Source organism: Notechis scutatus, chromosome 1 (genome assembly GCF_049901735.1).
Source record: "Notechis scutatus isolate UNSWTSFEM ecotype Mainland chromosome 1, rNotScu1.2, whole genome shotgun sequence".
In the NCBI taxonomy this organism is placed as follows: domain Eukaryota; kingdom Metazoa; phylum Chordata; class Lepidosauria; order Squamata; family Elapidae; genus Notechis; species Notechis scutatus.
In genome coordinates, this window is record NC_142009.1 from 164,425,652 (window position 1) to 164,450,566 (window position 24,915).

General features: G+C 38.3%; 1 protein-coding gene across 1 annotated transcript in view; it reads left to right on the forward strand.

Annotated features, from left to right (window-relative positions):
* The window catches only part of ABCA12 (ATP binding cassette subfamily A member 12), a 144,821-nt gene that overhangs the window by 96,835 nt on the left and 23,071 nt on the right, over nt 1–24,915 (forward strand). The window contains exons 37-44 of the mRNA XM_087949413.1: nt 3,639–3,732; nt 5,398–5,525; nt 7,806–7,893; nt 13,022–13,127; nt 15,661–15,715; nt 18,521–18,698; nt 22,037–22,152; nt 24,180–24,339. Coding sequence (XP_087805539.1) covers nt 3,639–3,732; nt 5,398–5,525; nt 7,806–7,893; nt 13,022–13,127; nt 15,661–15,715; nt 18,521–18,698; nt 22,037–22,152; nt 24,180–24,339 — 925 coding nt within the window. The remainder of the gene's footprint in view (nt 1–3,638; nt 3,733–5,397; nt 5,526–7,805; nt 7,894–13,021; nt 13,128–15,660; nt 15,716–18,520; nt 18,699–22,036; nt 22,153–24,179; nt 24,340–24,915) is intronic.

Below are 24,915 nucleotides of genomic sequence, written 5' to 3' on the forward strand. Positions count from 1 at the left end.
AGGGCGAGTGCCCCACGCACACTCCCTTCGCTCCGAACCCACTTCTACCAGCCGATAGAAGCAGCTGGTGACTCTGCCTTTGGGGAGCTTCCGTTGGCCGATAGAAATGGCTTCGTGGCGAGGGGAGTGCGTGTGGGCGCTCGCCCTGAGGCTGCTTCTACCAGCCAGTAGATTTCCTCCCCCACGCGCACCCCCACCTAGAGCAGCCCATGCGCACTCAACTCTCCACGAGGCCGCTTCTACCAGCTGATAGAAGCGGCTGGTGATTCTGTCTTCAGGGAGCTTCCATCAGCAGATAGAAGTGGCTTCGTGGAGAGGTGACTGCGCATGGGGCACTCTAGGTTGGGGTGTGTGGGGAGGAGGAAATTAAGTCACCCCCGAAAAGACGTCCTAGCCTTTTTTTCGGGGCTCAAAAAAAAAAAAGACCCGGCCTTATTTTATGAGAAACACAGTACCAATATAGATCTATCTACCTACCTACCTACTTATCTACCAAACTACTTACCTACTTATTACCTATCCATACATTCATCCAAAAGGTCTGCCTGCCTGCCTGCCTACCTACCTACCTACCAATCTACCTACCTATCTACCTGTCTCTCTCTCTCTCTATCCATCCATCCATCCATCCGTCCATCCATGTTCGAAGCGCCAGCCCTGCAGGCACATTGGGAAAGTAGACCAAAGCCAGTCTGGGAGGGAGGGAGGGGGAGAGAGAGAGAGACCTGATGCATCAGATTAAAATGAGGCCTAGTTTATACTGAGGCCCTTTTCCACATTGAAACCTCTTTGCCAGCACATTGAAACCTCTTTGGCTTCTATTAAAAGTTTTGTGGACGAAACATGGTCAAGATTATCAGGAAGCTCTCACATTTTGTTGAGGCTTTAAACGGGATCCATTGGACCAGATCTTTCCCCAATGTATTACAGTGCCAATTCTGAAGAAGGCAAAACCAAAATGTACTGGTAAATTACAAGGAGAACACACACACACACACACAACACACACACACACATACACACACACACACTTCTAACCCTGCTGGAGCAGGTGATTGGACTAGAATAGATATCTCATTATCTTTCTCCTCCCTCCCTCCCTCCTTTATTTCTTTTTCTTTCTGTCCCTTCCTTGCATCCCCCCTTCCATGTCTGTCCATTTTTCTTTCTTTCCCTTTTCTCTTTATTTTCTTCCTTCTCTCTCTCTCTCTCTCTTTCCCTCTCTCAGGCTCACCCCATTGACTTGACTTGCTTGGGCAGGTCCCTCCAGTGCAGTGGGCTCAATGGGGTGGACCTGCAGGGCCGGCACCTAGAACACGGCAGTGGCGGCATGTTTGAAAAGTAGACCAAAGCCAGAGGTCGGTAATTTTTGCTGCAAAGAATCGCAAAAGCTTCTGGGTTGTGCACAAGAAGGGACACACATGTCAATGCAATTCAGCAACATAAAATAAAGAGATGCAAAGAAAATAAATCAACAAGAATCGGCAAAGCATCTCTGATTAGATTTTATTCACTACTAGAATCTAATCAGAGATGCTTTGCCGATTCTTGTTGATTCTTGTTGACCTGCTCCAGCAGGGTTAGAAGGGAGTGTGTGTGTATGTGTGTGCATGGCTGTCAAAACTGCAAAAACAGGTCAAGTATCTCTGGGGAGGCCAGTCATAAATTAGAACACTTGCTAAACAACTGGCCATTAAGTGAAAACCACTTGTTTGCCAGTCACCTGGCCACGCCCACCCAGTCACATGACCACCAAACCACACCTACCCGGCCATGTGACCAGCAAGCCATGCCCAGCCAGCAAGCCTAGCCAGCCAGTCACGTGACCAGCAAGCCACACCCTCAAATTAGGCCACACCCACAGAAATTTGAATCCCACCCCTGGGTGGGGGGCACCGAGGATGAGTTTGTAGCATCAAGGGGGCAGTGGACTGAAAAAGTTTGGGAACCACTGATCTGGAATAATTCAAAAATAAACCCAAGAACTTCAAACAGGCTGATAGCTAAATTAACATGCACAGTAAGCATGTTTAAATATTTGTTTCCAATTAATGGAACTCAATATGGTGTTAAGTAAGCATAGATGTAGTCTTCCTACAGATTCTAGTCAGAAGTAAATCCCATTGAATTATGCTTGATTGACAGAAGCTTTATAAGGCGTATAGGAGTGCAGTTTTATCAAGTTATAGTTACTGATGAAAGAGGAGGGTTGAAATAGGGAGGTGTGAAGATTCTTGGCAATAAATTTTTAATGGTGTCTATAGATTACCAAATTTAAATTACTTACTAATTAAAAAGAAGATTGAAAGCTTCTGTTCAACACAATAAGAGATATCTGTGGCATTCTCATGAGTTCTTATAAGAGTTTTGTGCAAGAAAGAAAAATTCAATTTTGATGTTCTTTGATGAAATCTCAGAGGTGAAATGGATGTCAGCTTAGGTATATTTCTTCATTTTTACACATATGTTCTCAGTGTCTTCTTTATTATTTTACATCACACAATGGCATCCGGTGCCTTAATAAGTTGCCGCTATTACTGTTTGAGGGAGCTTTTGAATGGAGCATAAATGGACCACCTTTGTGTGCCTCTGTAGTTCTTGACATTTGGGGAAGAGTGAAGGCAAGGATGCAAAATGGATTGAATCAGGCTTTGTTTATTGTTTTCACACTGTGCTAAATTTATTTTGAAAAGCACACACTATAGTTTTTGTCTGTTTTCCACCACACAAAATGGCAAAAATTAGGCCTCTAATTTTCAGCTGTTGTTGGACGGGACTTACAAAAACTACAAAAAAATGATATGTTAGCCCTTTTATTATTTATTTGTACATTTCACTATTTTTTTTAATTTTCATTAAAATAATTGTGCCATGGGCTATACATACAGTATACAGTATCACACGATTTTATGGGTAAGCATGTATTAGAGTTAGGCAATCTCTCAGGCACAAGATAGATAGATAGATAGATAGATAGATAGATAGATAGATAGATAGATAGGTAGATAGATAGATAGATAGATATGTTTTCTTAAGTTTTCGCGGGTACTTACATGTATGGTATTCAGCTTTGTTCGGGTATTTTCCCATGTCATTATAGTTGTGCTTTTAAAGTTGCAGCAATGTTTCGGCAGAATGTCATCTGCCATCATCAGGCTTCTGTATTGTGTTCGTCTGTGAGTCTGTGAGTTTTACAACTGTAAAAGTCTGACTCACAGACGAACACTATACAGAAGCCTGATGATGGCAGATGACATTCTGCCGAAACGTTGCTACTTTAAAAGCACTACTATAATGATGTGGGAAAATACCCGAACAAAGCTGAATACCATACATATATATATATGAAAATATATATTTATTTCATGTTACTGTAGATATTTTTTGGTTTTTAAAATGGTCTTATTAAAACTTTCCTTCTCAAATTTTAGTATTGAATAAAAATAGATGAACAGAAGAATAGTTAAACCAGTAAGAACTAAGCAAAGCTGATCAAATTTAGCTTCCATTGGAAAAGCTTTAGGAAATTAATAAATAATGAGGTATTCCTGCCTAGTGTTCTGCATTAGCTAGGAAATTCCCACTATGCTGTATACAAATTTATAGTCAATATCAATATTAAATCTGTTTACTTTCAGAACATGTTTCAAGGAAGACGTGGCTGAAGAGTGGATATTCAGTGGAAATAAGAGTGATCAGTATACTGCCTGCAATTGCACACTCAGTGGAGAGGTAAATTCAAATTAGAATATCATGCCATAAGGTCAGTATAAGATAGAAATAAAAAAAAAAGACTGGAGGTTCCAATAAAGACTAAATAAGTGGATTTCCCCCCCACCCCCCCAAAAAAAACTAAGCCCCAAGTTTAAGAAAAACAGATATCTTTAACAACTATATTTATAAAAGCTAATTTCCCAAGTTGCCAATTTGACAGTATTTTTATTTAATAATACTACTTAACAATATGAATGGTATAGTAATTTATGGTTATAACTTGCTTCCAGTAGAATCTTCCTTCACTTTCTCAAACATGAAAACTACAATGCCAGTCTTGGAGACAAAACTAAATATGATGTTAATTATTATTATCTAGCACTGATGATGTTACCTAGTTGGGTAATGAAATATTTGTAAGAAAACAATCAAGTTCAGAGAAGCAAATTATCAGTTCTTCCTTTCTACAATTTTTCCTTGAGCTACAGAGGAACATATGAATAAAAGAACAAACTGTTCTGGTTTTTTTATTACTGAAGCATCACAACAATAGAACCATAAGGGAAAAAATAATAACCAAGAAGAGTCTGTTTTAATGTTAGAGGAGAATGGGGGTGGGGACGGGGACTAGGAAGGAGGAAACAATCCATAAAATGGGGGTCGCCAACCTTTTGAACCTTGGGGATCACCAAACTCATAATTTTAATCACACGGACCACTAATATGAATTTTGACTGACGGTGGCTTGCTGATGTTGAAAATCTCCACCGTAGGTTGGCACGTGTAATGTGCAAATTTGCAGGTGGTACAACATGCAAAAAGCAGCGCAGCCCTTGCCAGCCAGGATGAGGTAATGGTGCTGTTGCGGCAAGAGGGGGGTGGGTGGCACAGGTGGGCCGAAGTGATGGAGATGGCTGGAAGGTGTGGGAGTGCCACACTACTTGCATTTGCGCAGCATCAGCATTCTGCCTTCGCTCAAGGAGCCCGGCCTAGGAGCAGGGGTGGAAGGGTGGGCCCAACTGCAGAGACTTGGAGAGCCTCGGAGCGAACCGGTTCTCTGCCAGTTGATCTTCGGCGCTACTGGTACACCAGAACAGGCCCAAACCGGTAGAATACCATCACTGGTTATAATGAGAGAGTGTGAGCATCCAGCATTAGCATTTGGCCACAAGCAGCCCTACTGCCTTGTCCCCTTCTCCTGACCTCTTCAATGATAGGATTGGTTACAAAGCCAGGTCACCTCATAAGAAGATGAAGTGGGCCTCCCTCTGACCTACATGCTTTGCCCTCCTGCACACAACATGAGCAATCTGGCCAAGGAGAGCGAAAGTAGCAGTGGGAGCTGGCCATGCTCTCCACGGCCACACCTACCACGGCCGTGCCCCCCACAGCCCCCCCCAAAGTCAACCACAATCCTGATGAATGAAATTGAGTTTTACACCCCTGCCCTACAGTATAGAAAGTATATCTGCCCAGCTGAAAATTAGTTTGTATACATGGTTTTATTTTTTTATTAAATTCTAATTTAAAAACCTTTCCCTTGTTTCATTTGCGTCAAGTTTTATTTGCTAAAATAATATTGTATAGGGACACTAAATAATATTTTATATTAATATTGTTTGTCAAAATAAATAATTTTAGTTGTAAAAATCTTTCGTGTTCATACATTTATTTTCTTTGTAGACTTGTCCAAAGCTGAACTTTTCACCACCTCACAAGAGAACATTCTCTTCCCGAACAATATATAACCTTACTGGACATGATGTAGAAACTTACCTTCTAGTTACTGCCAGAGATTTTGTTCAAAAGAGGTATTCCATTTATCTTATTGCTGTCCCTTGCTTGCTCTGTTTAACTTTAACAGAAAGCCTCTACTGAAAGTGTTATTGCCAAAGCAGCATTGTACCATTGATATGTAAATCCTGATAGACACACACATACACACACACACACACACACACACACACACACACACACGCATATCATGATGACTCTACAGAAGGGCAGAACTTGTGTGGCAACAATGTAACACTAATTTCATTGTGGTCCCATTGAGATCACCACCACCTCTCCTGATGCCTCTGGTTATCACCATCTCTCCGGTACCAGTTCAGGGAGAGGATGGGATAGCAGGCCCTACATATGGTGGGACTTTTTCATAATTTCTTAGTCATCAATTCACTGGAAAAAAAGGGGGATTTAGATTGCTTAGATTATGTTTGTGGGTATAATCTTTAATTTTGATTTTAAAAAGTCAGGAGGCACCACTAACAAATTAGGATTCTAAAATTATTTTGCTTTTCTTCTTTTTTTAAATTTTAGTCCATAAATCTTGAAAGATGATAATGAAAACATACATTAATTTTAATTAAACTCTTGAGATTATACAGGTCCTGGTAGCTCTTTCAGTATGTGGAAAAGAACATGTTGGTACACCTTATTTTCGTAGGACCTGGGAATTGCCTGGTTTTTTGTTTTTTTTATTTGAATCCTGAGTCTGCAGCTCCCTTGTCAGCTTCTTCTTCTCTCTTCTCTGTATAAGAAGTCCTTAAGGGGCGTATTAGGAGCATAGTGACTCACAGGGTTAGGATGCTGGGTTGGAGTTTAGCAAGCCTATGTTTGAGACCCAAGTGCTGCTGTGCAGTGGGATGAGCTCCCATCACTCACCTCAGCCTCCTTGACAGGATATGAAAGAAGCCCCTTTGAGCATCCACCGGGCACCGGTGATATCATGGGCTAATCCTTTCAACCCAGAAGTGCCTCCGACATGAATAGGATGGGGATGAGATGTATGAGATTAGCATACCCATATGGTCCAAGAACTAGAAAACTTGCTTAAAGAAAGAAAACTTGATGGTGCCATCAATCATTGCCCAAATACGTCAAGCTGTCAGAAATGATGTACACTTTGGAATGTTACTAGATATTTTAAATGAAAAGGGTGAGCTCAAAACCAAACAATAATTAAATGAACAAGGATTAGAGAGATATAGAATGGTACTCATATATACAGATACAAACAAGATATGAGAAAGATATGAAAGATGAAGGGATCGGAAAGGAGTTGACAGAATTGGATAAAATATGAACAGGAGCAGAGGACAAATTGATTAAAAGATTATATAGTTATTTGTTGGGTGTCAAGCTGGAAGAAGAACAAGTTAAAGAAATGATGATTGCATGGGCAAAAAACTTTGGACATGTTATAGAACTGGATAAATGGCAGAAATTATGGGATAGGAATTATAAATTGACAGTATCGACACGTATAAGGAGAATTTGTATAAGATGTTTTATAGATGGCACTTGTGCCAGAAAGACTAGCGAAAATGTTTAAAGATAAATCAATGAAATGTTGGAAATGTCATCAAACACCAGGAACATATTACCATATGTGGTGGGCTTGCACAGAGGCTAAAAGATATTGGACTAAAATACACACATGGTTGGAAAAAATGATTAAACAACATATAGATTTGAAACCTGAAATATTCCTATTAGGAATGGTACCAGAAGGCTATAGTAAAGAAAATATTTATTTATTTAATTATACATGTTTTAACAGCGGCTACAATTGTATTTGCCCAAAATTGGAAGAGTGGAAAGGAAAGTAATTGAAAAAACATTTAAATGTGCATAAATGAATAGATTGACACTAGAAATTAAAGATAAAGAAGAAACTGAATATTACTTGGTATAGAATCTGTTCTATCAATGGATAGAGAACAAAACAAATTAAAAGAGATTTGATGTATTTAGAGAGTAATTAGATAAATTAATATAATAGACACATGCGATACTATTATATATTTGGGAATGTGATTATTGTTGTATTGTTAGATTTGATAAGAAAAACATCATTTATAATGGTCAAATAATTGAAATATGTATCTAATCGACACACGATTGAAATGGAATGGATTTGCTGTATATAAAAAACAATATTTTTTTTAAAAAAAAAGAAGTGATGTACACTTTATGTTTTATATACCTTCCAATGGAATTTAAGATATAATTTCCATGTGAAATTTAAGATGTTTAAAACATGAAAACTTTATTTCTAACATGTTTTTCCCCCCTACCACATTTAGATATGGTGGATGGAGTTTTGGGCTGCCCTTGCCTAGTAATCTCCGATTTGATATAAGCCCTGTACCTGCTAACAGAACAGTAACTAAGGTAAACTATGGGCATTTAGTTGTCATGAAACATAGCAAACCAATAAGTGATTTCTTAAATTTTATATATATATATAAGTTCTGGTACTCGTTTGTTAATGAGGGTTAATGAGATGATACCTCCCGCCTACCAGCCATTTGGAAACCCACCCTCATTAACAAACGAGTACCCAACATGAAGAATGACACCAGACCCACACCAACGAGGGCCACACAAGATGCTACCACCACACTTCCACGTAGAAAGCAGACTCATACCCACACAGAACATGAGACACGACCATGGACCAGAAGCCGTACCGCAGCTGCATCACTACCTGCTTCAAACCCCTCCGACCCATACATGAAGCGAACTGACGCCCACCATGAAGATGTGGCACGACCACGAATGCAAAGCCAAACAACAGGATCACAGCTCACCAGCTCAAATCCCCCAGCAACTAAGACTAACCTGAGCACAGCCAAGCCCCCATCTGAACAGAACACACCCCCAGCCAATCAGAACACAGACAACCCCCTACCAATCAGAACACAGCCAAACCCCCACCAATGAGAACACACCCCCACCCAATCAGAACACAGCCAAGCCCCCACCCAGTCAAGCCGCACTCCCACTGGCAGTTAAAAGAAAAAACAGCTGCAAGCTCACATTACTCCAAGAAGCAGAAAGCCGAAGACACAAACCTGAAGATGACAAATGAGATTTCGTCGAAACGTCGCCAAAATACTTCCACGTGGGAAAAAACCCAAAAACCAAAGATACACACATACACACACAGAGAGAGAGAGACAGACAGACAGACAGATAGATAGTATTCAGCTTTGTTCGGGTATTTTCCCACGTCATTGTAGTTGTGCTTTTAAAGTTGTAGCAACGTTTTGGCAGAATCTCATCTGCCATCATCAGGCTTGTATATTGTGTTTGTCTGTGAGTCAGGCTTTCACAGCCGTTTCAGTTTTAAATTTGGTGTTAGTTTGTAAAGTCTGACTCACAGATTAACATACAGAAGCCTGATGATGGCAGATGAGATTCTGCGAAACATTGCTACAACTTTAAGCAACTATAATGACGTGGGAAAATACCGAACAAAGCTGAATACCATACATACATACATACATACATACATACATATGGGGTATTCAGCTTTGTTCAGGTATTTTCCCACGTCATTATAGTTGTGCTTTTAAAGTTGTAGTGACGTTTCGGCAGAATCTCATCTGCCATCATCAGGCTTCTGTATTGTGTTCGTCTGTGAGTCAGGCTTTCACAGCCGTTTCTGTTTTAAATTTGGTGCTAGCCTACTGCTGTGCCAGAATGGTTTTTTCTTCATCCTGATTCGTTGGGAGTCTTGGTCTGTGTTTATTGGTCTTGGAGTTTGCTGTGTTCTGCTTGATTGGTGTTTCTAATACCTTCTGTCTGTTTTGTAGCTTTTTTTTTTTGTCTTGATTGGCTGGCAACATTGTGTTTCCTGTATTGGAGGCTTTTAGTGTGGCTTGGCATCGAGTAAACAGACGGCTATCATTTATTAGGAAGCTAGGTTTCATCTGGGTGCCTGGTTGGGGTGTGTTTAAGCTGGAGGTATCAGAGGGGTTCTGTTTGTGCCCAGGTGTTTGTCTGGCTTGTGGTGTGGAGATTTTTTTGTTTGTGAGTGCAGGCTTCCAGATAACAGACAGTCTGGTGGAGTCATCTCTTCTATTCATGCTTTCAGGTCTTTTTTCAATCTCTATGGCTTCTCTGATAATTCTGTAGCTGGGGTTTTCTATAGTGGCTAGGGTTTTGGTGCCATTGAAGTTGATGCTATGACCTGTGGCTTTCATGTGTTGGACTAGTGAGGAAGTGTGTTCCAGTTTTTTTACTGCATTTTTGTGTTCATCCAGGCGGGTACTTATTCTTCTATTGGTCTGTCCAATATATGTGGCCGGGCATGATGCACAGGGGACTTCATATATGCCTTGGTTTCCCAGGTCAATTTTATCTTTGGGGTTTCTTAGGATGGCTGCTATTTTTCTGTCTGTTTTGAAGGCAGTCTTGATGTGATGCCTGTGTAGTATCTTACTGATTTTGTCTGTAGTACCTCTTATGTAGGGCAGGACAGCTGTTCCATAGGTCTGTTCATCTTCTAGGTCTCCATTATGTCTCAGTCTGTTTTTGTGGATCAAACCAGTGATTTTGCTTTTGTGGAAGCCGTTAGCTGTCAGTATTTTAGTCAGGGTGCATAGTTCAGTCTTTATGTGTGTCTTGTCTGCCAGGCATTTGGTTCTAGCAATTAGTGTTTTGGCCACGGAGTTTATCTGTGCTGGGTGGTGGTGGAATTGGGCGTTGAGGTAGCGGTTGGTGTGTGTTTTCTTCTGGTATATGGTGTGTCCTAGTGTGCCATCTGTTTTTTTGTAGATTAGTACATCTAGGAATGGTAGTTGTTTGTTTGTTTCCGTTTCCATGGTGAATTTGATTTTGGGGTGTGTGCTGTTTAGATCTGTTAGGAAAACTGTTTAGGTTTTCTTTTCCATGGGGCCAAATAACAAATGTGTCTTAACCATAGTTTGGGTTTGTGGGTGGCATTGGCTAGGGCTCTGGATTCGAATTCTTCCATGAATAGATTTGCAATGATGGGTGACAGTGGTGATCCCATAGGGGCTCCTTTAATTTGCTTGTATCTTAGTCCTTTGTATATGAAATATGTGTTGGTTAAGCAGTGTTCTGCTAGTTCCATGAGGTGTTTGGGTGGTTGGTATTTATTTTTGATGATTTCTAGGATTTCTTTTATCGGGACTTGAGTGAATAGTGAAACCACGTCGAAACTTACAAGCAGATCTTTTTGTTCCACGTGTAGATCTTTGATCATTTCCAAGAGGTGGTATGAGTTTTGTACATGTGAAGCTGCTGCTTCAGCATGAGGCTGTAGCTGCTGTGCTAGGTATTTGGCTAGGTTTTGTAGTGGTCCTCCTCTGGAGCTGACTATGGTCTGAGAGGTATGCCTTCTTTGTGTATTTTTGGGAGGCCGTATAGTTTGGGGTATCTGGAAGATTTTTCTGTTGGGATGATCATCTGTTGGATCTCTTTGCTCATGTTGCTGGCTATGATTTTCTTCTTGGTTGTTTTTTCCAGATATGTGGTTAGGTCCGTGTTTATGGGTTTGTATGAGGAGTCTTGGAGTAGGTCTGTCAATTTTGTTTCGTAGTCTTTTCTATCCATTACTACTGTGGCATTACCTTTATCTGATGGAAGTATGATTATGCTGCTGTTGTTCCTTAGGGCTTGCACCAGACTGTCTATTATCTGGAAGCCTGCAATTATCTGGAAGACTCACAAGCAAAAAAAATCTCCACACCACAAGCCAGACAAACACCTGGGCACAAACAGACCCCCCGATACCTCCAGCTCAAACACACCCCAACCAGGCACCCAGATGAAACCTAGCTTCCTAATAAATGATAGCCGTCCGTTTACTCGATGCCAAGCCGCACTAAAAGCCCCCAATACAGGAAACACAATGTTGCCAGCCAATCAAGACAAAAGCTACAAAACAGACAGAAGATATTAGAAACACCAATCAAGCAGAACACAGCAAACTCCAAGACCAATAAACACAGACCAAGACTCCCAACCAATCAGGATGAAGAAAAAACCATTCTGGCACAGCAGTAGGCTATCCCCAAATTTAAAACAGAAACGGCTGTGAAAGTCTGACTCACAGACGAACACAATACAGAAGCCTGATGATGGCAGATGAGATTCTGCCGAAACGTTACCACAACTTTAAAAGCACAACTATAACGATGTGGGAAAATACCCGAACAAAGCTGAATACCATACATATAAATACCCGTGAAATATCTTGTTAAATTTCACTATTTAATTACATTGAAAACTAGGGTCTTATTGCAGATTTTTCAAGTAAGTCAGTATTATTATTTAAGTGTTAGAGACAGAAAAATTGAGACTTGGAGAAATGGGCTCTATTAAGGCAACTTGTCAAGTTCTTGAAAAGCATGAGATGGAAACAACTTCATGATTTATAAGTCAGATTCACAATAACTATATTTTATCAACTCTGCTGTAATTTTGTATTAATAGGTTATATTTTACATCTGTATAGCTTATGCATAAAATGTTCCCCTTAACTCTGTGGTCAAGGAAATAACGGTCCGTATTAGGAGGGACCATTCTAGCAGATGTGTCAGCTGCAGATCTGGTTTTTTTTCTTCTATAGCATTGTTCTAATAATTTTCAAGGAACATGCTGCTGTATCAGGAATATCTAATTTTGGGTCCTATCAGCATTTATTTAGTAAAGGAACTTTTGTTTTTCAGTTCCTAATGTGCTGAGAAAGCCTGTCAAGGCTAGAAAATTCATCTGACAGTAATTGCTTCTAGTGGAACTGGACATTGACTCTTATCTGAGCTTTCTCAGCAGAGTTATTTTTAAATGTATTTTCTGTCCTCAGGTACTGTGGATAAAAGCTCTAGTTCTACTAAAACTGGAGTGGCACTTTGAGGACTTGCTTTCTTGCTTCTTTGAGTTTTGAGAAAAACTATGTTTCGATTTTGCAAATTCTTTTGGGCCAATATAAATTTTATTTTGCTTCTACAAAAACAAATAGATCCTAACATTGGAACTGTGGGTTGGAACTATTATCACACAACTTATGAACTTAACTAACTGAAGTTAGAAAAGTCACTGCTCTCTTTAGTTCTCCAAGGATTCACAACAGTGATGGCATTCAAAAAATTTTACTACCGGTTCTGTGGGTGTGGCTTGGTGAGCGTGGCAGGGGAAGGATACTGTAAAATCTCCAGTCAGACGTGGTATTTGCCAGTTCTCCAAACTATTCAAAGTTTCCGCTACCGGTTCTCCAGAACTGGTCAGAACCTGCTGAATACCACCTCTGATTCACAATCTAGAGGCCTGCAGATTTTCAAAATCCCCTTTGACATGAATAAACAAACAAACAAACAAATGCTTTACTTTAATATTCTTAATGTTGTTTTCTGAAATGGGCCTGCAGGTACGGTATATTCTGTCTCATTGTTCTCTTAGAATTCTAAGCTTCACTGGTTACAAATTTATTCACAAAATTACAAATACATACGAATTGCCTGTTATTTTTGTGTCTGAAATTTAAATATAGGTCTGGTATACTCCAGAAGGATATCATAGCCTCCCAGTTTACCTTAACAGCTTGAATAACTTCATTCTTCATGCTTACTTACCACACGGAAACACCTCTGGATATGGTAGGTATCCACTTGCCACATAGTTTTCTATTTCAAGATGAAAGCTTTTGTTTTCCCACCTATCTTTAAATACACTGTGACATCTGAAGTATTATGTTACTGTTCATCCCTTCTAAAACTGAACCTGCAAAATTGCAGAATAAACTCTTGATTGTGGGCAGAGTTAGATGCAATTCTGCATTCCAACCACTATGCCACCACGGCTCCTCAATCAAACAAAATGAATACTAATGAATACTAATTCTTGACATGGCACCAATGTAATATAGTATCATTCTTGAAGGCCTTTACTATTGAACCAACTAATAAAGAAAAGGGGCAATGGTAGCTAGAAGCTCAGTAGCCATAAATAGAATATAAAAAATAGAATAATGTCAAAATATTATTTTTACTATTTTTGATTAATTTCATTCATTTTCAAACTTCCATTTTTGAATGCAATGAATGATGTCAGTATCTGCCATACTGCTCTATTGTTGGATTCTAATTAAATCTGAGTAATGTAGTAAATGATCTTGGGTAATTTTCCAGATTTTTTCCAGGTAAAATCTATTTTACTGATAGTAGGTTTTATGTAACATTTTGTATCAAAAATTGATTTTTAAAATGTTTGATAAGCTTCCCTAGATGGTATTTTAGCCTCAGCAGGGATAATTTTGACTGGAAGTAAAAGATAGGTTTGTGAAAAACCATTTAGGCATTTTGAATAACTAATTATAAAAAGTCCTAAACTGAAAAATGCAATTATTGCTTTTCTATGTCTTTTTCACTTGTTTTTAACCTTCCAACAATTGCAGTGAGAAATAAGGCAAGATGAGGTTGGTAACTGCCCAGTATGCTTTATCACTAAATTGTGAAATCAGATGTCTTAACATCTTCAACACCTATTATGTATGTATGTATGTATGTATGTATGTATATATACACACACACACACACACACACACACACACACACAAACACACACACACACATATATATATATATATACATACATACACACACACACACATATATATATACATACATACACACACACACACACACATACATATATATATATATACACACACACACATATATATATACATATGCATATATATATACATATATATATATTTGTTTTCTTAAGTTTTCGCGGGTACTTATATGTATGGTATTCAGCTTTGTTCGGGTATTTTCCCACGTCATTATAGTTGTGCTTTTAAAGTTGTAGCAACGTTTTGGCAGAATCTCATCTGCCATCCTCAGGCTTGTGTTTTGAGGATGGCAGATGAGATTCTGCCAAAACATTGCTATAATAAAAGCACAAATATTAAAACGATTTGCACCCCAGAGAGATGCTTACATTGCTTTCATTTTAACTCTACTGCTCTCTGGACTTTTACTTCTTCCTGAGCTTTTACATATTTGATCTTACTGTAACTCTAACATTCCACCAGAATTTGCCTTTCTGTAACTTCAGTCCATCATGCTCCACACTCTAGAATGAGAGAGGACAGGTCTTCTTCCAACTGTTTGCCACTCTCTAGGTCAGGGGTGTCAAGTTCAAGGCCCGCGGAACAGATCCAGTCTGTGAGCTGGTTAGATCCAGTGGTGGAATTCAAATATTGTTGCCACCGGTTTGGTGGGCGTGGCTTTGTGGGCGCGCTTTGCTCACATGCACACACTTTGCGTGCACGTGCACACCACACACTCACTTTGTACAGGCGCAGAGGTGTTCTAACTCACCTCCTGCAAGCCTATACCTATACCATTGCAGATAAATGATTGTCCAATTTCTTCTTAAAACCCCCCAGTGATGAAGCATTCACAACATCTGGAGGCATTTATCTGACAAATTAATAAATACATATGTTTAATACTGCGTTTACCTATGCCTTTGGAAGTTCAGACTGATTTATGTAAAATTGCCAGTGAATTTTCATTAGGCAGAGATAAAATTCAGAAATAGTTTGCACATAATTGTGGCATTATGAGTATATGCTTAGATGGAGACGTACCTTTCCACTGTAACTGATGTTTGGAGGAATGCTGCTCCACCACTCAGGTTAATGAGATGGAAATCAATAGTGCTCAAGCTACACAAAGTCACTGCATAAACATAAAACAGACGTCTTCAGCTCTCAAAACTGAGAAAAGAATGCCCTTTGACTCAAAAGGGTAGGAGGAACATTTTGCATGGATTAATTATACAATATATGAATAACTTTCTTTATTCTGTTCTAAATCTTTCTCTAATTAACTGAATTGGATAACCCTGATCATTCGATACTTGGGGAAAAAAACATTCCCCTCCCCTCTTTCACAATCAAGATGATTTTATACATCTTGATTCCACTCATTTGTCTTTTTTTCTAAACCAGATTCTCAAATATTCTTTCTCTCAGCATTTGAGCTATAGATCATTTTAGTTGTCTTTTACCTTAATTAATGGCAGAAATATAAAACTGTTAAATCTTTCAGTTGTTGATCTAGCACCTATATTCAATAATGAAAATAAATCCCTAAATGTGTTTCATTATTATTGCAGGCATTTCTGTTGTTGCTCATCCTTATCCTGGTGGAGAGAGTCAGGAGCAAGCTATGTAAGACATTAATTTTATCATTTTTCTCCTTAATATAATTGTAAGAAAAACAGTCTGATCTTTTTTTCAATACAGTTATTTTGAAATATAATCTAGATCGGGGTGTCCAACTTGCAGCCATACCTAGGCCCAGTTTAGCAAAGGGGAAAAAAGTTGCAATATGTCACATGACACTCCCCTTATGACACGAGTTTGATGCTCCTGATCTAGATTATATTATATGCATGTCAGTCATTGTGAATAGGGACTGATTATGTTTTATACAGTATGTTTTGAATTTATCATAAATATTATCCCAAATAGTAGAACAAGAAATTGCATAGCTTTGGAGAATATGTATATATTTAAATATTTATAAAGTTCTGTAATTTTATTATCTATCCATTATATCTATTATCTATTCATTAAAATCAAGATAAACAATTCAACAAAAAGTAAGTAAAATGACCTGATTAAAAATAAGAGTAGAAACTGAGTTATTACAAGCACAGTTTGTTAACCGGACTTTAGTTAGTAGCCTCTAGGGAATGAAAGCCCATTTCCATGTATAAGCAACTTTATTTTACACTGAGCACACAGTGGCTCATGTGGTTAGGATGCTGAATCAGAAGACCATTGAGAGGTCAGTCCTGAGTTAGAAGACCATTGAGAGGTCGACAACTTGGCAGTTCAAAACCCAATGAGCTGCATGACAGAGTGAGCTCCCATCATTTTGTCTTAACTCCTGTCCACCTAGCAGTTTGAAAGTATGCAAATGCAAGTAGATAAATAGGTACCATTCAGTAAGCCAATAATAGGGACACATCAAGAGCCCCTGTGGGTGTCCCCTGGGCAACAGTGATGTCACCGGCTAATCCTTTCAATCTGGAAGCATCTTGGTAGGTGCTTTCCACATGAATATAGCAGCAGCCATCCACAAACACTGAATTAGCAATATTGAAATCTTAGCTGGAAACCTGTATATCAGGCAACTCAATTTTTTAAATTGCTCTACATATCTATGAATGAGCATGAGGACTGACTTTGTGGTTACAAATACACTTGAAAATTCACAAGGTAAATTCACAAATCTAGAATCCACAAACAATGAGAATTGATGGAATATTGTTAAAAGACACCCTATCAGCAGACCTTAGCATTTGGGTGGGCAGAGGTATATCAAGAGGGATACCCAAGAGATATGTGCCCTCAAATAATCTATGTCTCCAACTATGTAAATGTTTAAACCTCATCACTACTAATGATTACATATATATAACAAGTGTATTTCTAACCTTTGTATATAATATTTTTTCTAAGTAATGTTTGGGTAGGAATCTAGCTGCTATATTCAGCTCTAGCAATAACCTTCATAGCCCATATAAAACAAACAGGAATAAAACTGAACCAGAATTCTCATTGTTCTTCTCTTTGGTACTTTACAAAGCACCAGACTTTCTCACAGAAGTGGGGTGGGGAATAGATTGGTTGAATCGTCTTTTTTGTCTGGAGTGTGAGTGGTAAAGGAAATTTGTTATTCTAATATCTTATTCTCCACATTCACAGCTTTACATCTGCACTTTTAGAGCAATAGCTTAGTGTTTGGGGTTGAGTTTGTTCTTTTTTTTTCTTTTGCAGATAGGCACACACTAGCATAAATAGGAGAGGGATAGCAAATGATTTTATTTCCTTTTGCAATGAGTGAAGGAACAAGAAGATTTTTGTTTCTTTAGGGCCTGCGGCACTTGGGGGTAAAGATTTTTAATACCCATTTACTGGTCAACTAGAGAAAGCACTGATGAAATCCCTTTCCCTGCATTTCAAAGTTTCGGGGAGGGAAAAGGACAAAGCTGCCATCAAAATTTGTTGGAAGGACTAGGAGTGGAAGTAGTACCATGTATAAAAACCCTTGTTTGCCTAGCTTTCCAATTTATTTCTGGGCTGTAGCCTTTCAGGTTGCAGGTTCTCCAAAGAGAACACTTCTCTGTGATATTTAGGAATGTGGAAGGAATGTTTTGGCACCAAATCATATGACATTAACTCTTTCAGACTTACTAATCTTAGAAGTTGTCATATTTAGTTATAATTGTTCTAACATATTCATTGATCGTGAATTATTTTTGACAGCAATTGCCAGTTCAGTTATGAAAAAAGATTATGGAATAAAAATAAATGTTTATATTTTATTATTTTACATCTTTGAAATAAAACATATCTGCATGCTCATCTGGGGCTCATGGTCAATGCTTAACTTCCTTCCTTTTTAATTTCCTGATCAACTTTCTTAGACACTTACCTCAGACGATTTTGAATTTCTTACAATGCTTCCAACTTAACTTTACTCTGGACGATGCAGAAAATTAAGCCAATCCTCCAGAGAACTCCAGCAAAAGTCAGGGCCATTGGAAGATTCTTTGTGGTGTCAAACTCAAGGGCCAGGGGCCAGATCCAGCCCGCAGGGTGCTTAGATCTGGCCTGCTGGGCTGCTCTGGAAACAGCAAAGGACCGGCCCACGGTGCCTCTGCCTGTGAAAATGGAGTTCTGTTTTCTCTGGCAGAGGGTTGAAGAAGCCACTGCAGCCAAAAACGGAGCTCAGGAGCTTGCTTTCACTGGCAGAGTGCTCAGGCCACCACAGGTGCCCCCGACACAAGTGATGTCATGCTGGCCATGCCCACACTGGCTCCCTGAGGTCAAACACAATCTTGATGCAGCCCTCAATGAAATCGAGTTTGACACCCCTGGTATAGAACATCCTAAAAGCTGGAGCTGGCTATGGCTGGCCTATTCATCTTTTAAAATGTTTTCATTACATTTTCATCTCCTCAGGCTTAGTAGTTTACTGGATATCATCGTGTCCATGTCAGTCTTGATTGGATACTCCATCACAACAGCTAGTTTTGTGCTTTACGTGGTCAAGGAACATCAAACAAAGGCAAAACAGCTACAACATATCTCTGGCCTCGGTGTGACCAGCTACTGGGTGACTAACTTCATTTATGACATGGTGAGTAGCTTATCTCTTAAATATAATATGGAAAATACCACATGATGAAATGAAGCAAAAAAGAAAACCTATTAAAAATGCAGGATTCACTTACTCATAAAACTCCATGCTGTATTCAGTTTTTAAAATCTTAAAACATAGAATTAAGCTGTTGCACCATGCTTAATAATACATGGACCCCATCCTCTTTTTGTTGTTGCTGCCACACTATATGTATAAAACTCAGAACTTTATAATAGCCCAATCTACTACTAAGATCAGAAGTTCATTTATATTTAACTAGAAATTAATAAAGTTGTTCTCAGGTTAAATTATGAAAAATATGGCAAAAAGGGAGAGTTAATTGGCATCCCCTAATTATAAGATATTTTATTTGGAACTCTGAGTTACCTATTATTATATGAACATTTAACTTTGATGTCTTAATTACTATTGTTAAAAATAGTGTAATTTGATGTGATATTAGAAGCTGGCTAATCTTCTTTATCCTCCAAACCAAAATTCGTCTTACCCATCCTATAAAAATGGTTTTCCTTTCTTCAGAGGAAAATAACTTTTCTCTTTTTTACAAGAGATGGAAAAATCACTGGTAGGAAGCTTTTGTTATGAACTTAGTCATGGAGAAAAAAAATCACTGCTTGTTTTCAGATCACCTTATAGGCCTTTTTTTATATTAGTTTAAAAACAATAAAATCTTTGGAGCATATTTCATGTTTATGTATAGTTTATCCTCCAATTTTGAATACAGCAGTACTCAGTGATTCTGATGAAAAATAAAATATCTTTTAACATGAATCTTATCAAGAAGCAAGTACTGAAATATGCAAAGTTGGCACTAGGCAAAGCATAGTCCTAAGATCTCAGGGTAGCATTTATATATTGTCAGAAGAATAATTTGGAATTCCAATTTGAGGTGGGGTTGCACAAGAATAAATAAAAATGAGATCCAGACAGCTGTGAGGAAAAAAAAAATACTTAAAGCAAAACAGTTTGCCTTTAAGGTCAAGCTGCAGAGAAGTAGGATACAAATTTTTATAAGGGGAACTTGTATGGTGTGTCACATGCTGATTCTAGGATGACACTTGAGGTGTGTGTGTGTGTGTGTGTGTAGTGTATTTATTCTTGTGAACATGCAATTGCTCTGGGAGACCTAATTTAATTAACTCTGTGTTTGCAGACATCCTTTGATAAGCAGATTGGGTCTGGGAGGAAGTTTGCTAATTTTAGTTGATTAACTTAGTTTCATCTTGACTATCAATTATCAAGTGGAGACACTGATTCTCAGACTATTGTGGATTCTGTTAATATTTTAAGGGAAGATGGAGACAATATAAATAATAAAATATATTTGGATAAAAAACTTTTCACAATATATTGTATGCTTTCTGTCTATTTCATATATCATAATAACATAGGTAGTTTGGAATCATGCATGAGAAATATGGCTTTTGACACAGCACTACAAACTATGGCTAAGAACATGTGAACTCGGCCATTTTGTGGTTTAAAAACATGACCACCTACTTCCAAATTATTGAATAAATATGGAATATTTTCTCATGGGAATTGTCATAAAACATTCCTAAGAGGCCTGTATAGTTCAGATAAGTTGCATAGAGATACTTAGAGCCAAGCACATTTTTCTGAATTTAAACTCATTATAATAAGTAGGTACGCCTCTTTCATGTTTTGGCCCCTTGGTTTGAAATGGCAGATTTATGCATTTTCTGTTGGATAGCATCCCATATGAGCTAACCGAAGCCAGCATTTAAGAGACTGAAACTAATGTTAGTGATATGCTGTTACTTGATACCTTTCACTGAATTCTTGCTACTAAAAAATCCTCTTACTAGGAGGGGAACTAGGAACATCTTGTGAATCCTGCTAATTAGGAACTAGAATAGGAACTATATGTAATAATACCTGTCATCATTGTGAGTAATGAACTCAGAGAAGTCACGATTCTGACACTTCATTCAGATTCAAGAGATCCTTTATTGAGTACATCATATTGGCACTTAGAAAAGTGAAGCTAGCTCTAAATTATTCACATGCTTAGGGATAGTTAAAAGAATGAGACCTCCCCATCCCCCTTTTGTCTCTCATGTCACATGGGCCAATCAGTCCAGATGTAGGTTCCTGTTCAACTTCAACAGGTGTCCGTTGAATGATCTTGGTTTAAACGCTTACTGGTAGATGTTATGGCTATCTGGCTGAGGCACCACATTCCTGAATTCTCCCCTCCCAATGGTCTCCCCACCTGGAAACCAAGAAAAAAAGCAGAAATGAGTATGGCCTCAGCTGAAGTTGTTTTGCAGGTTGACAATACCAATATGCATGCTGCCCTTCATAATTTGTATATGCCCAAAATAAAGGAAAATAATGTGCATGAATCTCAAGGGTTAATGTGTCCCAAATATTAGGTTTTCCTAACCTAATTAAAATTTAAAGCTACTAACCTAGGCACACCTAAGAGGCAGTTTATTTCAGGAAATCAGATTCCTAGAATTGGGGGGGGGAAAGGTCGTAAAACACATCACACAGAAAATTTAGCCTTTCTGTAAGTACTACAGTGCCATCATTTTTAAATGTAAACTTAATTGTTTATAATAATCTTCTCACACACCTTTTCTCTCTTCCCATTATTGCTACCATTTCACACCTAACTGACTTTATAAAATGATATCCAGCTCTACAATTTAAAATGTATTTTATATTATTGTACTTTTTCCTAGACTGGACATGTAAAAATAATTAATAACAAAATAATTATTATGGAAATGCTGACACATCAATAATGTATGAATAATAAAAAAAACACTTGAGAAGGGACCATGGTTTATGTTAATACATTTTTCTTTCTGGTTGGCAGATTTTTATACTATTTCAAAATAAATTCAACTAGAAGACCCAAATAGCCTTCATCTTTCTGAAATACATTACTTCTTTCAAATCACTTTGAGCTATGTTAGAAATATTGTTTGTCTCCAGATTAAAGCTTTCTATAGCCATTACTTTCTAGGACCTCTGTAAATAATGCTTGCTTCCTTTGTTACTAACTTTTCCATAGTTAGAAGAAAATCCACTTGTTTCAATCCAAATCAATCCAATGAAGTAGTAATTCAATTGCATGATAATGACTGAGCAAATAACAGGGAGTGGTAATTATTCTTAAAGTAAAAAAATGATGTTTCTGTATTTATATCCTATGAAGGGAAGTTTTTTTCTCATGCATTTAAAGCCACATTTGGTCCATATGTTTTATATATATGATACTATAATAAACAGGCTTAGCATTTGGTCTGTGATAATCAGTTGTATTTATGAACATTCTACAGGTTTATTTTCTGGTGCCTGTTATACTCTCAGTGGGCGTTATTTCAGCTTTTCAGATACCAGCTTTCTTCAATGACAATAACCTGTTGGCTGTATTCCTGCTTCTTCTTTTATTTGGGTAAGGATTTGTATAGTTTGATTCAATTTGAATTGAATCTCCAATTCTAGTTTTGAACAGAGCTATTTGAATTACTTATTTTTAAAAGTAATTTTAAAAATTCAGTTTTTTAAAGTAATTAGTCATAAACAAAGCATAAAAGAGGGTAAATAAAAATAAACCAACCAACTCTAGAAATAAGGTAGGTACATTAAAAAAAGCCAATCTATCTAATGGGCTTCAAAGATACTTAATGATATAGGATTATGAAAGAGCACCAAAAATGGAAAGGCTGTGTTGCAAGAAAAAAAATGGATAAAATATGGAAGACTATGAGAAAAATAAATTCAACAAGCTCACCACTCGCTCTTCTTTAAATGCTTCTCATGTCAGAAATAACTATATAGGAAAAGTATGATTACATATGCCATTGATGGCTAACTTTTTCCTTGTCGCGTGCCGAAAGTGTTGCGCACGCACATGTGCCTGCACCCATAATGCAATGTTTGCATGACCCCCCTGGCCCTCTGCGCATGTGTGCGTGACCCCCTGTGAGCACACTGTGCACCTCTGCACATGCGCACACGACCTCCCCATGCTGTGTGCCTCTGCGCATGTGTGTGTGACCCCCCGTGAGCCCCCCACCCCTGAACATGCTCATGCATCTCCTGCGCATGCATCTCCCCCTGCACATGCACAGCAGATACCCAACAATCAGCTGGCTGGTGGGGGGGGACTCGTGCGCATGTGAAGTGGGTCTGTTCCGGGCGACGGCTTGCATGCTAGCAGAAATGGCTCTGCATGCTACTTCTGGCACATGTGCCATAGGTTCGCCATCACGGACATATGCAGATATGATCCATTTACACCCCATAAATAGGTTAAAGACACAGCAACAACTACTTCAAAAGGCCAGAACATACCATGGTTGATGTACCTAGGCATTGCTGGAAGAATAAAACTGATCTCAGAAATAATGGAGGGCCTCTGAGAAAAATGTCAGGATTTGAAATGCTTGTACAGAATCAAGATGGCATACTAAGGCAACTGTATACACTGTTGTTCAGATAGAACATGGAGATGGAACAAATAAAAAGTTTCATAATAAAATGGATGCAAAACAAACAAAGAATAAAAAAATTACAAACTATGGACTTACTAGACAGAAGAAAAGACTGGACAGCCAGCTATCTGAAATGATATAGTGCAGGGGTTTCAAACACAATGTGATCGGATCTGGCCCATGGAGCCATCCTGGAAAATGTAAGAGGCCAGCCCACATTGCTTCGGCCCGGTCTACCCAATGCAAAGAGGAAACATCGGGTCAATGTGGCTTTGGCCTGGTCTACCCATTGCAAAAAGAAAATATGCCAGCAGTTTGGGGAGTGGCATCAATCTGGCCACGGCCACCCAGTCCGCCATGCCCAGTGAGTGGCATCAAGCTGGCCACACCTACCCAATTGGCCACACCCACACATTCAGCCATGCTCTTCTGGCCCTCTGAGGTCAACCATAGCCCTGATGAAATTGAAATTGAGTTTGACACCCCTTGTATAGTGTCTCTTGCTTGAACAGGGGGTTAGACTAGAAGACCTCCAAGGTCCCTTCCAGCACTATTCTGATTGGTTCAGAATGTATATTACTGGATGGGAGATCACTGAGAAATATAACAGCTGAAAGCTAAACTTGGATGTTGAAGAAAATATGCTGACAATCCTTGTTAATATTGTGATCAAGAAAAGGTATAGGAACACCAAAGAAGTCACAAGTTCAAAGAAAATTATAGAGAGAGTAGCAAATGTTTAGTTTTTGTCTTGAATAATAAGTATACATTGCCTTGCATATGTATCTGAGTAGGAAGGAGTAGGAAGGTACAAATAAATGAATAAAATAATATAATATGGTTGTCAGAATTAATGTAGATCCTTGGCAATTAAATTAGCTCCAAAATAAAATAGTTCACAGTCAAATTGGACTAGAAGACAATTAAATACTTTGCTATCTGGATTGCTTGCTTTATTCTGCCTGTGGTTTTTAATGATCTGCAGATATTCAACATTTTCATGGATGTACTTGCTGGCTGGAATCTTCAAGGAAACTGGGATGGCCTTTATTGTTTATGTCTGCATCAATTTATTCTTTGGTGTCAACACAATCATCTCCCATTCAGTTATTTTTTTACTTTCCCAAGAAAAAGCTACTGATAAGGTAATAAGCTTGAAAACATGTCACCAACATGTAATCAGATTTTTCATTAATGTTCCAGATTATATAAAATAGGGTAGAATACCAATATTAATATCCCAGAGGACAGAAATAAAAGTTACTCCTTATTTAGCTTGATAATGATTTGCATGAAAACGGTTTTAAATAAATATAGCTTCACATATGACTATGTGAACACCTGGTTTTGCCAGTGGGCCTGGTGAACCCAGAGTGGAATGGAGCCCATCAAATGGGTAGTGTGATCTGCTGTCGTCGGGGCGGGGTGGTGGAAGTTGGGGGGTGATTTCTCTCCCCCCCCCCCAGATTTTGTTCTATTGTACTTTATTAATTTATTTGATTCTTTTTGTTAGTTTTTATTGTTTCTTACTTTTTATTTTTATTTTTTGTTTTAAATATGGTTTTACATTGTGTAAGCCACCTCACGTCGCCATGGGTGAATAGGCAGCAATATTAAATTAAATAAATATATATCAAGAAAAATAAAGTTTAAAAATCCAAGGAACCAACAGTTCTATCTTGGTCAGATTCCTTCTTAAGTAATGTGTTTTGTTTCAATCT